The sequence below is a fragment of the Thamnophis elegans genome, chromosome 9 (genome assembly GCF_009769535.1).
Source record: "Thamnophis elegans isolate rThaEle1 chromosome 9, rThaEle1.pri, whole genome shotgun sequence".
NCBI lineage: Eukaryota > Metazoa > Chordata > Lepidosauria > Squamata > Colubridae > Thamnophis > Thamnophis elegans.
This window is the reverse complement of record NC_045549.1, coordinates 49,933,421-49,950,742: the sequence shown is the minus strand read 5'-3', so window position 1 is coordinate 49,950,742 and position 17,322 is coordinate 49,933,421. Positions and strand designations below refer to the sequence as shown.

General features: G+C 34.0%; 1 protein-coding gene across 1 annotated transcript in view; it reads left to right on the top strand.

The window, feature by feature from the left end:
- TENM3 (teneurin transmembrane protein 3) overlaps positions 1-17,322 on the top strand; it is a 360,542-nt gene that overhangs the window by 13,177 nt on the left and 330,043 nt on the right. Inside the window, exon 2 of the mRNA XM_032223762.1 lies at positions 5,293-5,571. Within this exon, the coding sequence (XP_032079653.1) occupies positions 5,293-5,571 (279 nt within the window). The remainder of the gene's footprint in view (positions 1-5,292; positions 5,572-17,322) is intronic.

Below are 17,322 nucleotides of genomic sequence, written 5' to 3'. Positions count from 1 at the left end.
GTCCAGGGTCAACGCAGCTGTCTACCAGGAGATTTTGGAGTACTTCATGCTTCCGTCCGCAGACAAGCTTTATGGGGATGCTGACTTCATTTTCCAGCAGGACTTGGAACCTGCCCACACTGCCAAAAGCACCAAAACCTGGTTCAATGATCATGGGATTACTGTGCTTGATTGGCCAGCAAACATGCCTGACCTGAACCCCATAGAGAATCTATGGGGCATTGCCAAGAGAAAGATGAAAGACATGAGACTGAACAATGCAGAAGAGCTGAAGGCTGCTATTGAAGCATCCTGGTCTTCCCTACACCTTAGCAATGCCACAAGCTGATAGCTCAATGCCACGGCCACATTGAGGCAGTAATTGCTGCAAAAGGGGCCCAAACCAAGTACTGAGTACATATGCATGCTTATACTTTTCAGAGGTCCAATATTGTTCTATGCGCAATCCTTGTTTTATTGGTTGCATGTAATATTCTAATTTTCTGAGATTGTGGATTTCGGGTTTTTATCAGCTGTAAGCCATAATCATCACAATTATGACAAATCACGGCTTGAACTATCTTGCTTTGCATGTAATGAGTCTATCTCATATATTAGTTTCATCTTTTAAGTTGCATTACTGAAACAAATGAACTTTTGCACAATATTCTAATTTTTTCAAGTTTCACCTGTACATACATAATGAAGTCATACATAAATGGGACAGATGCTTTATGTATATTTTTCCAAGTTGTATATGTTGCTTTCTCTTTTATGTCCTAGTTATTATGTTCTTTATGCTTGTACTTTAAACACACAACTTGTGAATAGGTAATATCTCTTTTGTTCATTTATTTTATACATTGGATAGCACATTTTATTTATTTTGCTTTTTATTCCACTACAGAAAACAGATGTAAATACTCAATCCTAAAATACATTAGAAGTAGAACAAATATATTTTAACATTATATGTTAAATTTGTAACTTTACAAGTGACAGTCTTCAATAAACAAATGTATTTATTTATTGTGGGACACGGTGGCTCAGTGGCTAAGATGCTGAGCTTGTCAATCAGAAAGATCGGCAGTTTGGTGGTTCGAAACCCAGGCGCCGCACAATGGAGTGAGCTCCCATTACTTGTCCCAGCTTCTGCCAACCTAGCAGTTCGAAAGCACGTAAAAATGCAAATTACCTTTGGTGGGAAGGTAACAGCATTCTGTGCACCTTCAGCGTTTAGTCATGCTGGCCACATGACTTCTTTGACTTCTTTGGACAGCGCTGGCTCTTTGACTTTGAAACTCCACCTCCTAGAGTCTGGAACAACTAGCATATATGTGTGAGGGGAACCTTTACATTTTATTTGTTTATTGATTAATAAATACATATTGTTGCATATTTAATATATTTGTTTATTAATTTATATTAATAAATTTATTTAGTTTATTAATGTTAATGTTTATTAATCAATAAACAAATATATTAAATATGCAATAATATGTATTTTTAATCTAAAATAAGGATAGCAAAATATAGCATTTGTAACAATTATTGTGCACAGTAAACTGGATGAGGACTTACTCAAAACTTTTCTGCATCTGTCTTTGTGCATCGAATCATGATAAAGTGAAATGTATTCACTTTAAATGTGATGTTAATCCTGTGTTTGGTACACATCATATGAGATTTTCTTTTTGCTAAACTCTGGTGTTCAATATGGGATCACAATAACTGTAACTTGCTTTTGGATTTTGTTTATTGTTCTCTCAAATATGCTCAACAATTAGCATGAACTTTTGAATAAACTATTTCTTGGTATTGTCCTGCATAGTTTGGGAATAAAGCATAGTGTTGGAGGCCCCAGGAAATGATGATAAATAAAATCCAGTTTTGGTCACCACATTGTAAAAAAGATGTCGAGACTTTGGAAAACATGTGAAGAAGAGCAACTAATGTGATTAAGAGAGAAAAAACATATGAATAATGGTTGCAGGACTAGGGTATGGCTTGTCTAGGAAAAAGAAGGACTATAGGTGACATGATAGCAGTATTTCAGTATTTGAGGGCTGCCACAAAGATGAGGGGGTCAAACCATAAGGCAAGGCAAGAAACAATGGATGGAAACTAATCAAGGGGAGAAGCAACATGGAATTAAGGAGACACTTTCAAACAGAACAATTAACCAGTGGAACAGCTTGCCTTCAGAAGTTGTAGATACTTCATCACTGGAGATCTTTAAAAAGAAACTGGACAGCCACTTGTCTGAAATCAGGGGGTTGGATTAAAAGACCTTCCAGCTTTATTCTGATTGATCGATCAATTGATTGGTTGATAATAAACATGTCAGCTAATGCTTAAACATCAGTCTTGAATATTCAAAATACATTTTCCTATGAAGCGTCTTCCCGCTTTTCCTAATAATCAAATTAGTAAATGTAGTTGATCTTTGGCAGTTTCATTTTCTAAAGGTAGGTTGCTTGATATAATTGACATGGAAACACACCATTATGCCCCCAAAAATAAACTAGGCACTTTTAGCACATAGCATATTTGGAGAATGTATCATATATGCTATTGCTTGAAAGTCAAAAATTAAACTGTAAAACCATGACTGACAGTTTACATATAATAATATATTTGTGAATTTGCATGAAGAATTATGAACATTTGTTGTTGTTAGTCACAAAGTTGTATGCAACCCATCGCAACCCCATGGAGAATGTTCCTCCAGGCCTTCCTATCCTCTACCATCCCCCTGAGTCCATTTAGGCTCATGCCAACTGCTTCAGTGACTCCATCCAGCCACCTCATTCTCTGCCGTTCCCTTCTTCTTTTGCCCTCAATCGTTCCCAGCATTATGCTCTTCTCCAGTGAGTCCTTCCTTTTCATTAGGTAGCCAAAGTATCAGAGTTTCATCTTCAGGATCTGGCCTTCTAAAGAGCAGTTAGGGTTGATGATCTCTAGGACTGACCGGTTTGATCACCTTGCAGTCCAAGGGACTCTCAGGTGTCTTCTCCAGCACCATAATTCAAAGGCCTCAATTCTTTGGCACTCAGTATTTCTTATGGTCCAACTTTCACATTGCAACTGGAAAAACCATAGTCTTGACTATACACACTTTTGTTGGCAGGGTGATGTCTTTGCTTTTTAGTATGCTGTCTAGATTTGCCATAGCTTTCCTCCCCAGGATCAAGCGTCTTTTAATTTCTTGGCTATAGTCCCCATTTGCGGTGATCTTGGAGCCCAGGAAAATGAAGTCTGTCACTACTTCCATTTCTTCCCCATCTATTTCCCAGGAATTGAGAGGTTCAGATGCCATGATCCTAGTTTTCTTTATATTGAGTTTCAAGCCAACTTTTTCACTCTTCTTCTTCACTCGCATCAAGAGGCTCTTAGGTTTCTCTTCACTTTCTGCCATTAGAGTGGTATCATATGCATATCTGAAGTTGATATTTCTCCCAGCAATCTTAATTCCAATTTTTGATTCATCTAGCCCTGCCTTTCTCATGATGTGCTCTGCATATAAGTTAAATAGGGAGGGCGACAATATACAGCCTTGCTGAACTCCTTTCTAAATTTTGAACCAATCAGTGGTTACATGTCCAGTTCTCACCGCTGCTTCTTGACCCGCATATAGGTTTCTCAAGAAACAAATAAGATAGTCTGGTACTCCCATCTTTTTAAGAACTTGCCACAGTTTGTCATGATCCACACAATCAAAGGTTTAGCATAGTCAATGAAGCAGAAGTAGATGTTTTTCTGGAACTCCCTAGCTTTCTCCATGATCCAGTGTATGTTGGGAAACTCTAGTTCCTCTGCCTCTTCAAAATGCTGCCTGTACTTCTGGTATTATAAACATATACACTTTAAATTTGTATGCTAGGTTTATACATTATACTAGACCATAAAACATTTTGTCTTAGCATATAAGCACAGTTATTGTTGTTTGTAAAGAGTGTTTTATAGCTTGGTGAAATATGTTAGCCTACCTCTTAATGTACATTTTCAAGTTATGATAGCATTATCCCCTAGACATATAGTAAAATATCTGTTTTGAATTTGTTATACTTATCTTATATGTCAGATGTCATTTGATTGCAGTAGAAAGTTTCATTGAATAAATGGATGGATGGATGGATGGATGGATGGATGGATGGATGGATGGATGGATGGATATTCTTTCTGTTCTCAAACAATATTGTCACTTTTGTCAATTTAGAACTAACAAATCAAACTATACAACAGCTAAACATTGGTGATGATATAGAAATATTTAGTGAATGTGCAGAGAATTCTAGATTTTAATCTTTAAACAGCCAATAGTAAACTATATAGTGTGATTCTTGTTTAAACGTTTGATTGTTTACTGATTCATCCTAATAGCCTTCACACAGTTTACTTTCCATTATGGACTATTTAGTGTTGAGACACTTATCTTTTTCCCTCCATGCATTTTTATTCTGTTATGTATGTGCAACATAGTGATAAGTACTCTTTGATTTGTAGATAATTGCAGCAACTGTTTACATTATTTATGAGTGTCTTAGAATCCATTTACAATCCTGACTCAGATAAAGCTGATTGCAAGAACTGATAAGACCACAACAATAAAGTAATTAACTGGCTCAGTTAAAAGCTGCCTGGTCTGGGGCATTAACTCCTGTTTGCATTTCATGAACCATGCATTCAGTTTTCTGTACTTTTTGAATCTGCTCACTTCAATAATATTGTTAGGTATACAAATATCTACATTTGACACAGAAAGGTATATAAGAGCAACATTAGATTGCTTGTAGGAAGTAATATTTTTGAAAAAAATGATTAGTATTATTTTACTGTTTTATTCTCTATTTTTCTTTTTAAATTATGTCAAGTAACTTTTTAACATTTAAAATAAAATATGTAATATAATGGTAGTGATGTGGTTAAGGAAATTTTTGTTGCCCCTAGATTTGCAGTAGCTTATGGTGGACACTGATTATAGTCCTTTTTTTACAATATTTTACCAATGAGGTTGAGGGACAGGACGGCTGCATGTTCTCAGTCCTTCTAGATTTGTAGTGATATATAGGAATACTTTGTAGGGATTGAAGAATGGAAGTAGTAATGATGTAAAATAAAAAAAATGAAAAGGTTCATCACATAATGGCAGAATTAAAGGACATATTAACTATAGCCATGCGGATTTTAGCAACAAAATTTTAAATATTACTGTACTGGAAAAACATATATAGTTAATGTGATCTTAATTTAATTACTCTGTTTCTAAGAAAATAAAAAGATTCTTATGTTTTGTTTTTCTTCCCTTATTAGGCCAGAATTTTACCCTAAGACAGTTAGGAGTTTGTGAACCTGCGACTCGAAGAGGACTGGCATTTTGTGCTGAAATGGGGCTTCCCCACAGAGGTTACTCTATCAGTGCAGGGTCAGATGCTGACACTGAAAATGAAGGAGTGATGTCTCCAGAGCATGCCATGAGACTATGGGGCAGGGGGGTCAAATCAGGCCGCAGCTCCTGTCTCTCAAGTCGTTCCAACTCAGCTCTTACTTTAACTGATACAGAGCATGAAAACAAGTCTGACAGTGAGACTGGTAAGTTTGTCTTTATATCTAATGTTAAAAATCTATTCTAAAACTTTATGTATGAAATATTTTTTTATTATAATTTAAACAAACATTTAAACAAAACATATGGAAATAGAATTCTTTTGTAAATTTTACTCAGTTAATTGTTAAAATAACAAGATTATTCTGGATTATGTAAAACACACTCTGCAGGTGACATAAGAACACTGAAGTATTATCTCTAATTGCTTTTTCATCCACATGGCTTCATAATTTTGTGGTAGTATATATGCTTTGGTTGAAGAAAGCCCTATATAGATAATAATAGATATATCTGTCAAATGCCTGATAGCCTGACAGCATAAAACAGTTTCATAAGAAATATAAATTAGAAGAGTTTGAACTGTCCTGATGAACCCACACCTTATTTTTGATGTTTTTGAATTATGTTCATAAAATATAGACTTTCATAACAATTCATATTTTTAGCATTGTATAGTAATTTAGGTCATACATAATCCTGTATATTTGAAAGAAACATGGCCTGCAGAAATAAAGGTAGAGCTTTTCATGGCTAAGCATGCACTTGACCCTGGGTTCCCTTGGTCTGAATTTTAACACATTAACCACTATATCACAATTGCTCTTGCTTGTTTTCTTGTTTTAGTAACGTTAATAAGTTTGGGTAACTCAGTATTGAAAATACATTTGTTTAGATCTAGACAAGCAATATACTTATACAATTGTTTTCCACAATTGATATTAAAAGGTTTGTGACATAAATATAAATATTGAATCTGACATTTAACAAAGTTCTAGAATCTCTATAATATCAGAACAAGGTTCTAATTGTATTGTATAAATTGTGCAAGAATTAGTAATGGAAATTACTTGTTTCTAGAATCTCAATTTGTGGAGTCAATTATCCTGTTCTAAAGGTAATTTCCAGTGTCAATAGGTAGTGCAAACTTAAATTTTTATTTATATGAACAACTTCTCTGAGTGAGATTTAGGATGAAAGTTGTTTGTGAATCTGAAATCTACTAGTTTTGTATAATACAACTTGGTGCAGTTCTACTTTCTATTGGTGTTTTTCTTTTTTAAATTGCTTTTTAATAAATAACAGAAAAAGAACAAAAGCCAAAGATAATAATGATGGGGATACATACATGACAAAGAGAAGATAAATAAACATAATTGCATTAAGAAAAAATGGAAAAAATAACAAAGAAAGCCAACCCATAGTGCGATATATTATTATATCAGTAATAATTCTATATATAATCCACATATTATTCAAATATGTATATATTTCTAAGAAATCTGTACCACTATCACTTTTAAATCCACTGTATTCTATATAAATGAGTCCAATATTTCATTATAGACGTCTATACAAAGTTTGTGTCAAGTGCAGTAAATCTAGGCAGTTCAAATGATTATGGGTTTATTGTATGCTAATGCTCTCTACAAGAATCTGAACTAATAACAGTCAAAGCAATTGGCAGTAGATAAGAATCAACAGCATTCAAGGTGGGTTGGACTTAGATCCCTTATGAGTGTGAAGAGACTCAAGACTGATAATGTGTTTGACACCCTCCCTTCCCCTGGCTCAGCCTGGTCATCTCCTACAGTCTACATCTATAGGCAATTCACTTGTAAGGACAAGTGCAATTAGGTCTTCAATCTACTGAATAAATGGAGCCATACATTTATCTTTCCAATGCTGCAATATCAATCTTTAATTCACTTACATTGTTCCACTCATTTCTTCATATTTGCATAACAAATTGATTTGTTGATAACAAATATCTATACAAAATCATTTTTAGTTTTAAAGATTTAACATGTTGTTGTAGCTCTTATGTGTCAGAAGCTGAAATGCTGCTGGTCTAAATAATATTGTTAATAAATATATTAGTAAATAGTGTCATAGAGATTCTATAATTTTAGTATATTTTGATTCTAATACTGGGAATCCAACCATGTTTATCCCAAAGTTGCCCAATTTGGAAAATTAACATCAATTTTCATTTTATAATTATTCTAATTTGCTGTGGCTTGAGGAAAATCATCCAAATATGTCCAGAAAGCCTTTTTCAGTAAAAATGATTAAGAAAGAAAGTAGGCAAATCCAGCTTTATGAAAAGCTCCAACTGCAGCTTGGCAAAGCTGTGTCTCACAATTCCCCTTGCTCTAGAACCTGGTGGGAATTGGTACTTTATGATCCCATCTCAGAGAGTGTTTGTAAGGACCCTGTGGGCGATCCCAAGTCCCCTCTTTCTTTAGAAAGGGTTTCAGGGAGCTGCTTCAGTGGATCCACTTTCCACTGTGATTATAAGCTCTTCTAAGTGAAGCTGTATTCATTCACCAATATCCTCCAAAAATAATTTTTATTTGGAAATAAGCAATAAAAACATGACTCGGTTGTTGATTTTGGAAAGCTTTCAAACTGATTTTTGGGAAACAAAAAGTTCAAGAATATTTCCTGTTGTTTGTTTAAAATCCTATTAAAAATATATGAAGATCTGAGTTTAAGTGTAAGAAATCTCTTCCTGAGAAATGTTCTGGATGGAAGAAAAACATGATAGATGAGACTAGATGAAGGCTGGTTATTAGAGGCAACCAGAAAAAAAAATTACAGATTATAATTAAAGGACAATTCCCACTAGTACAGAATGGAGAAAAAAATTAACTCTGGGACAATTTAAGAATATTGGCAACAATGTATCCACTACTTACTCTTTAGACTGTCTCATAAAATAGAAATGGGTTTAAAAGAAGAGATAGAAGAGGATATTGCTGAAAATTAGATTGTCTTGGATATAGATTTAGAACTAACAGAAAAATAATACTGAAAAATATGCTATACAAGACCAACAAATGACATTAGCTATGATTTCAATAGTTAAAAGGGACAAGCAAATAATAAACTAGAAGACTGATTTGAATATGTGGATGTTAACTCAGAAAACTAACTTGGACAATTTTATTACTTTAGATTTACAAAGGATATGTGTTATATCTATGAAGGAATTACTGAAAAAAGTAAGAGAAAAGAAATGAGCTTGGAGGACATTGCCTAAAAGTAGTCATCACTCTTAAAACTCAAATTAAGGTTTATAAAGTGGATCTATTTAATCAAGGTTCAAATTTATTTTTTCAACTGTAATTAATGAGTTTTCCTTGAGTAAGATTGAATGATGAGGCTTTAAAGATTTGATTATAGAGAAGAGAAGAAAACAGCTTTGTTTTATTTTTAAAGAAATTGATAAACTATTATATCATTGATAGAAGATGAAGAGAAATTTGTGGGATATCTTTGAAGGATTAAATATTAATATATTTTAATTTGCTGTTTTTTTATAGCTCAGTGGAATTTTTCTTGATAAAGTGAATGATTAAGTTTTAAGGTCTATTTAAAGATACAAGACATGGAAAGAGATTGCAGTTTTAGACAAAATAACAATTGCGTAAAGAAAAGAATTATTAAATTCATAAACAAACACATGTAATACTTAAAGGACTTTTACTGTTAAGATTGAAAATTGAGGTTTTTATTTCCCAAAAGATAGAAGATCACAAGATTTTTTTAAAGAGTGATTCATTCTATCATTTAAAAAAAAAACAAATCTAATGGGACAAATTATTTATACTACTGTGCTGATAAACATTGTGACAATAGTTGCCCTGCTGTGTTCTTTAATGAATTATGTCTTATGCATTGAAGTTAAACAAAATTACAAAATGGACAGATTTTTAGATATTACTTTACAGAAAACAGGTACAGTGGCACTTCTGTACTCATTGTTAGGAGGCATGATGAATACCAAAAATGATGAGTACCAACAATTTTTTCCCAGAAGGAATATTGTAGTGAGTCAGAAGGCAGACAGCACCGATAAGTTCTAGCTTGTAAGTTGAGTACCAACAAACAATGAGCATCAGGACAAACATTTGTATCAAAATGGGTTGAGTACCAAATATGATGAGTTTCAAAGCGGTTGATAACCAATGTACCACTCTATATGTAAATGTTATAGGTTCAGTTAGTTATCTGTGCTGGTCTAAGTATATACTTATCTTACGAACATATCCATAATGTATGAAATTTAGCTCTTATTTCTGTAACTCCATCCATCACCTTGTACACTTTCAAACACAAGTTTTAAAGTTTAAAAAAGTTACATATTTGGCAGTTGTCTGTCCTTGCAGAATGCCTATGTCACATGTCACATAGTAGATGCAGACCATCTAATTTATTGCAATGGGGAAAGTGTTGCCTAAATCAATATCTTATGCCTGCTTAGATTATTAGAGATTTGTTAGTAAAAGTTGTATTAATTCCTAGGTTTGAAAGAGGTTTAAATCAACCATGTCATCTATGTTGTAACATTTTCAATGCAGCTTTTATGCATTATTTAAAATAAGATTCTATGTGTAACCATAAAGCTAGCTTAAATGAATCTATTATTTATGATAGCTTTTGTAAATAGCAGTTCTGTTTCTGGTATGAATATTACTTGCCTTTCACTTGTGGAGATAGGTGTCCATATCAATTGAATGAATTAATAAATAAATAAAGATTTTTAATGTTGTACTATGGGATGACAAAATGCGGAAGACATTCTTCTGTTATTTACTGATTTAAAATTAAACTGATGAATTGAGGAACATGCACAAATGACACTAATGGACCTGTTTAAAAAATAATAATAGCAAAAATAAGATTGAAAAACTATGTTGCATATTTTATGCAAAATATTTATATTGGGGGAAAAAATACCCCTTCTGGCTAATTTAGCTTTCTTTCACTTTTTTCTTTTTGATAGTGTACAATATATTGCTACTCAGTTTCATTAAAAAGTATTTTGGATGTAGACTTGACCAAAGAATTTTAACACAATTCCTCATTACTTTCTAAATTTAAAAGTTTAATTTTTGATACTGCGGTAAAATAAAATTGTACTACACATCTTTAGAACTTATGATGGTGTTTTGCTTTTATTTTTATTTTTTTGATGTCCTTTAAAAAAATTACAGACCTAACAGTAAAATGGTTTTAATTAATGAGTAGCAAACCTAATTCAGGATTGTTGATATAATTAGTACTGGGCAGGAAAGAAATGAAAAGAAAAGGCAAGGTCAATAAACTTTGTGCCTGACTTGTATCTTATGTTTAGTTTGCTAGAAAAATCTTTTCATTCCTTAGCCAATTTGAATGGCCACATTATACCTCTGGATAATTAATTTTATATTGATTTTGTGTTTCACTTCTTAACTATTAATATAAGTTTAATACAAATAGTTATCTGTAAACTGCTCAGAATCATTTGGATAGTGAGATGGGCAGTTTCTAAATTTATAGATACATACTGTAAATAAATAAATGATTCATAAAGTATCATCTTCCTTTCATTATATAATATGCTACTTATTTATATTCTACTTATATAAATTATTAATATCTGATTAAATCTTAGAATACATTAACACTTATAATTCCTTGTGATTACGCAGTGTCCTGATCACTCTGTGATGTGCATTTGAAGACCAAATTTCACCAATTTTGGTTTCCAATCCTAATTAATGAAGCTAATTTTTTTCCATAAACATTAATTGATTTGCAGCCATGATATCTGAAATATTTTATTTTCCCATATGAATCTATTAATAATTTTACAGTTTCTTTTAGAATGCCTTTACATGGAAAGAAATTTTGTTCTCTATGTGGAACACTTCCTATTCTTTTGAAGCATTCTAATTATGGAATATCTAGCTTGGGATATCAGAATTATTCCCTCTGTTGAGATTTAGTACATTGCCTCAAAATTATTGATGCAGGAGCTATTTTCATTATATAAAATAATGAAATAATATGTATATTTCTGCTAGTAAATGTAAATATTACATATGAACCTTGAACATTTATCTCCTAGTCTTGCCCAGCGTATTAGAGGAAGACAGATTCAGGTCTTGAATTTAGTTGAATCTATGCTCTATTTGTGACTCATTACAGACTGTGAAGGAACATAATTCACAGCTGTTGAAATAAAAAGAGGGTTTTTGGGACTAAGCATTTGCTTTGTACTGTTTCAGGAAACCTAGATCAGAACAGCTCTTTCCATCATCAGAAAGAGAAAGAGGCATTTCAATATAAGTAGTTCTCAACTTCCAACCAATTGGGACCAGAAATCCAGTCATTATGCTTGTAAGGCAAAGTACTCACATGACCAGACGTAATTTTCTGTATTTCTTAACCAACTGCCACAATCATTAACTGAACACTATGGTTGTTAAATGAACAAAAACCTGGCAGAAAAATTGCAAATTGTGGTCATGTGGCCATATAACACCATGATTAACACTAGGCAGCTAACCTGCCTGACATGTGGTCATATGACTATCAGGGGAGCAGCTCATCCACTTACAATGGCTGGGGTGCTTTGTGGGCTGTAAAGTGTCCATTCTGTGGCTGTTATAACTTCAAGCCATCATAAAACAATTGGTAATAAGTGAAAGCTATTTGTATACCTTAGATCAGGGGTGTCAAATTCAAGGCCTGTGAGCCAAATGCTGTCCATGGAATGCTTAAATGTGACCCATGGGGTCACCCTGGAAACAGCGGACAGGCTCATGGTGCCTCGGTCAGCAAAAATAGTGTGGTCCTCCTTAGCTGGCAGAGGGTTGCAGCAATCAATCACAGCCGAAAACAGACTTTGGGAGCCCATTTTCACTGGCAGAGCACTCGGGCCACCACCTGTGCCCCCCAACATGAGTGATATCGATCTGCCAGTCACCCTGCCCCCTCGAGGTCAAACAACCCTGATGTGGCCCTCAATGAAATCGAGTTTGACACCCCTGCCTTAGATTATCTCATCAGTTAAATGGATAAAAAATATCATAATGAATGCATATAAATATAATCTATAAAACTATAGATATTTATAAAGATGCTATATTACCAATTGTGTTTTTACATAGGCCTTTTTTTTTAGATTGACTAGATGTTTTTAAAATCATGTAATCTCAAAATGCCTTGCTCAACTGCAAGAAATAAGTTCTTCCTTACAAAAAGTTTGTAGTTGGAGAATTATTTAATTTTGTTTTCTATGCACTTGCCTAAGTAGCCAGTTCTTAAAATTAATGCTTGGTTAAGTTAAACAAGGTCTAAGTAATAACACTGTGATCTATGTTATAAAATGTAGAGAAGTCAGAATACCAATAATGATAATATTCTTTAGTCTTTTGAAATTCTAGCAATTTAGAAATAAAGTTCAGTCTTTGCTGACAGCAATGGCTGCTGCCTCCCATTTCCTAATCGTACTATAACAAATTGTAATGATTTATTACATATTGCTTTTATAATAGATAATGTTGAAATGGCATTATGTAACCTAAAGCTATCTCTAACTATTGGCCCTGATGTATTATGTGCCTACTTCTTCCACTGCCCGAGCTAAACCTCTATGCACAATCTATGACATATCCTTCAGAACCAGCTCCTTGCCCGACCTATGGTCTTTAATTTCAATAAACTTAGAGCTTTGGACGGATTCCATGGATGAGAATCCTCAATGGGAAAACAATTCAAGAAGCTTGGGAAATTTTGAAAAGTGAGATTATAAAAGCCCAGTCTAGCACAATACCAATGAAGAAGTAAAACAACAGCTTTCAAAAGAAACCAGCATGGCTGCATAAAGAACTCTCTGACAAATTGAAAGACAAAAAGGACAAGTATAAAAAGTGGAAAAAAGAGAGGCAAATAACTAAGGCAGAATGTAAGCAAATAGCCCAAGCCTGTAAAGATGAAGTGAGAAAAGCTAAGGCTCACAATGAACAAAGACAAAAGTAAAAAAAAAATCCCAAAAAAGCTTCTTTCAACCTGTTAATTATATAATGAATGATTTTGGAAAAGTCATTCTTAGATCATATGGTGTTTTAGTAACACTAAATAATAACAATCACAATAACAACTATGTTAAAACCATACATTTTACTATTATATGTGGTATAATAGCATAGCTATTGTTATTAAATCTAGTTTGTTTTTGGGACCCAAGATGTTTCTATTTGAAGAGGCAGCAATGACCTAATACTGGGAGCTTCATTTTATATGGATTACACGTTAAAACTGATTGCAAAATGGACTGGTGTACTTAGCATAGAGATGCTGACATTGTATGTACATCATTTTTTAAAAATCAACTAAAAATTATGTAGGGTCTGAACAGTTTTAAAATTAAATAAATTAGATGGTTTTTTAAAAAAAAAATCCACTCAATTTTAAAACAAAGGAAGCATTTATCAGTTATTTCTTGTCAGAATTCTTTCCTTATGGTAGCTTATCATAAAATACAATAAAATAATATAGGATTGTAATAACTTAAAAGAAGTAGAAGTAGATGTAAGAAGGTTAGAACACGATAAAGCTAAAGTCACAACTAAGAACTTAAGTTGCCTGACTGTTAACATTTGGAAACCTGTCTGTAAGATAATTAAACTATTTGAGGTCTGTCCTTTATTTCATATACAGTGAATGATTTGGCCCTAATTCATTATAATGAATAATGTTCCCACTTAAGCATCTCCATGTTGTTGTTCAACAAGATGCTTACAAACTTTAAAATATGCTGAAAACATGCTCTGCAGTTGAGAAATGTAAGGGCCCTTCTCAGTGAGGCAATATAATATTAGCTACTGAGTACTGAGAAGCTGCTATGTTTTGGCAGATAATAAGATGAAAATTTAAATAATTGTACTGCAGTGGCATCTTTTTTTTTGGCATTCCTTTCAGAAATCCTATTTCTAGGTTTTTTTCCTCTGCTACAAACTTACTGTTTTTCAAAATATTAATAAGGATAAAATTAAAATAAAAAATTCTAGCAAGTTGGCTACTTTTAAAAGAAACATCCATGCATAAATAAATTAAGGTCCATACTCTAGTTTCTTTATCTTTTGTAAAGTGCTGGAAGCTTGTGTCATTTTTGAAGGCAAGAAAGTCTGCATTTCTTTCATTTTTAAATATATTTTTTCAAATGTGAGTAGTAACTGTCATGTTTCTTATTCCATGAACAATATAATAAAATATAACATTGAAAGTAGGGGTGGGGTCCGCCAGTCACTACTGCCAGTTCGCTCATGGGCACAAAAAACAAGATGGTGGCACCTATGGTGCCACCCAGAGAACCAGTTTGGGGGCATGGAAGGCATGGGTCGCTGCCGGTTCCAAACCACTACCAGTTTGGTCGAACCGGGCCGAACCAGTAGGAACCCACCACTGATTGAAAGAAAGAGTGGAATTACTGACATCTAGAAACAGAAAAGGACTAGAAATTTAAATTAGCTAGGTATTCATAGTTAGGTTGTTTAACCTAACTATGAGTACCTAGCTAATTTAAATTTCTAGTTAAATTTTAGATCCAGAATAAACAGTGTTTGTCTTCTATTCCAGATTTATTATTTTAAATAAATGGTGACAGAAAGAAGGCCCCTGATCAAGATGGTAGCTGATTAAGTTGGGAGCTGCAGTGTAAAGGGTATTTAAATCAGTAAAAGGTTTCTTGTTTAAATTTCATTTCTAAATTAAGGTTATAGCCTTGGCTATTGCATGATCCCAGGAAAAAAAACTATACTGCCTATATATACTTATATTATCTCCCTTCGAATTGAAATAGCATTATGCTTCAAAAATTACATTAAGATTAGTTTTAAAATCACAAATTTAGTTTTTAATTATAAACCATTTTGATATATTTCTTAATCAGGCGGACATACTGTGTTGTTTTAAAGTGTTGGTCAGACAACTAGGAGAACCAGTTTCAAGTCTAACCTGAACTTCCCTTGGCACCAGTGTTTCTCAGCCCAACTTGACTCAGAAGGGTTGTTGTGGGGAGGATGTGTGCAATGAAAGGAGGATATAATGTACATTGTCTGAACTAAAGCTGGGATATAAATACATCATCCAACATATCTCTACTAAGTTGGGAAAAATTAGATTTGCTTTTGCTGATAATGCAGAATAGACAGTGATTTGCTATAATAGCTTCCCTTTGCAGCACATGAACTGAAAAGGGAAAGTACACATTTCACACCAAAATCATACTTCACGTTAAAGTAGCTCTTAAATCTTCCTATTATTCTGTGCATATATAAAGAGATCAATATAGTCTCTAATAGTTTTTGAAAACCAGTGTACTACTGAAATCATCTTTACATCTTCTTAAGATGTTTTTTTTATAATTTAGTACACTTGTAGATTTAAAAAAAATCATTATATAGTCTTCCTTATGAAACAATTGAAGCATATTTTAAGGAAGCTCTTGGATTTTAGGTTTTATTACATTAAGAGATTTCTAAAGGTTATATGAGTTGTTGTTTTTTGCTACTGTGTTGATAGTTAAAGGGAATTTCTACTGAGAGTATCATGTGAGACAGTTAAGGCAAAGATAAAGACATATTTAAAATTTTAATATTGAAGAAGACTATCAGGAGGAGAAAGTTACTAATACATTCCCCTGTGCTCCCATTAATTTGTATATTATCAAGGACCTGGTTATGAATATGGTTACTGAAGTAGGCATGTAATAAACAGAATATAATTGAATTTTCAATCTTTTATCATGAGGGAATAATTTTCTTATAAGACCTCTGCTCTGTCTTCCAGCTAATTGTCAGCAGTTATTCAACATTACTACATAAATGTCATCAAATTGTACAAGCCTTACCCTCCCTCCAAAAAGTGATTACAAAATGAATCCATAGCTTTACAGGTCATAGTATTTTAATTATTTTAATCAAATATTTTTGTTTGAATGTAGTACTTGATCTAAAGCTTCATAATCTTCAGATGAGCAGGTTTTATTCTGTGGTCAATTTATGTGAAGAATTTGCCCATGTGAATTGAAAAGTAAAACATAGCTTAGAAATATCTTTCAGTGTTGAAAATCCTACTTGAATGCCTGGTATATTCACCTTTATAATGGATGTAATGTTTTTAGTTATTTTGCAGGGGTGGCAGGTGGGACAGGGAATGGGGCAGCAACACTTAAGGGCATGGGCTCTAAGAAGCGGCTGCCAGGGCACCCCATTCCTTGCCCCACCTGCTACCCCCAAATTGTACCCCACCGTGAAATGAGCATCTTAATAGAGCCACGACCTAGGTTTCCTTTGTTGCCTGTGCACTCTGGGTGGCCAGCAGCCAAGCCGCCAAGCCAGCAATCATCTGGTTGCCTCTAATTTGCCTGCCCTGTGTCCGCACCCAGCTCCTGCATCTTCACCCAACTGCGCTGCCCTCTTGCTTTTCTCCCTGCCTCCCCCAGCCAATAGTGCTGGCCAGGAGAAAACAGGCAGCGAGTCTGTAGATGAGGAGGATGGTGCATGGCTCTGCGATGTGAACCGGGGAACTGGGAAGGAAAGCATTTTCAGGTGGCAGCACGTGCTGGAACTGCCTGCCATCTGAAACACAATGCACTTGTTTGGTCTCTACACGTGCCCATTTTGGGGCTATAGGGAGGGGACCCTACAGCCCCAAAACGCTTTCATTGAAAAGGCTTTTATCGCAGTTCCCCAGGCAGCTTCAAGAATCAGGCGCCATGTGAAAGTGAGGATCCCCACCACATGGAACCCCCGAAAATGCGATGCACGGATTGGGTGGGTGGAGCTACATTTGGAGTATAAATCGTAACCAGATTTTCACCTTCTTTTTTGGGGATAAAAAGGTGCATCTTATACTTCAAAAAATATACTTTATAAAATTGCTCGTCCTCTCGTTCTCTA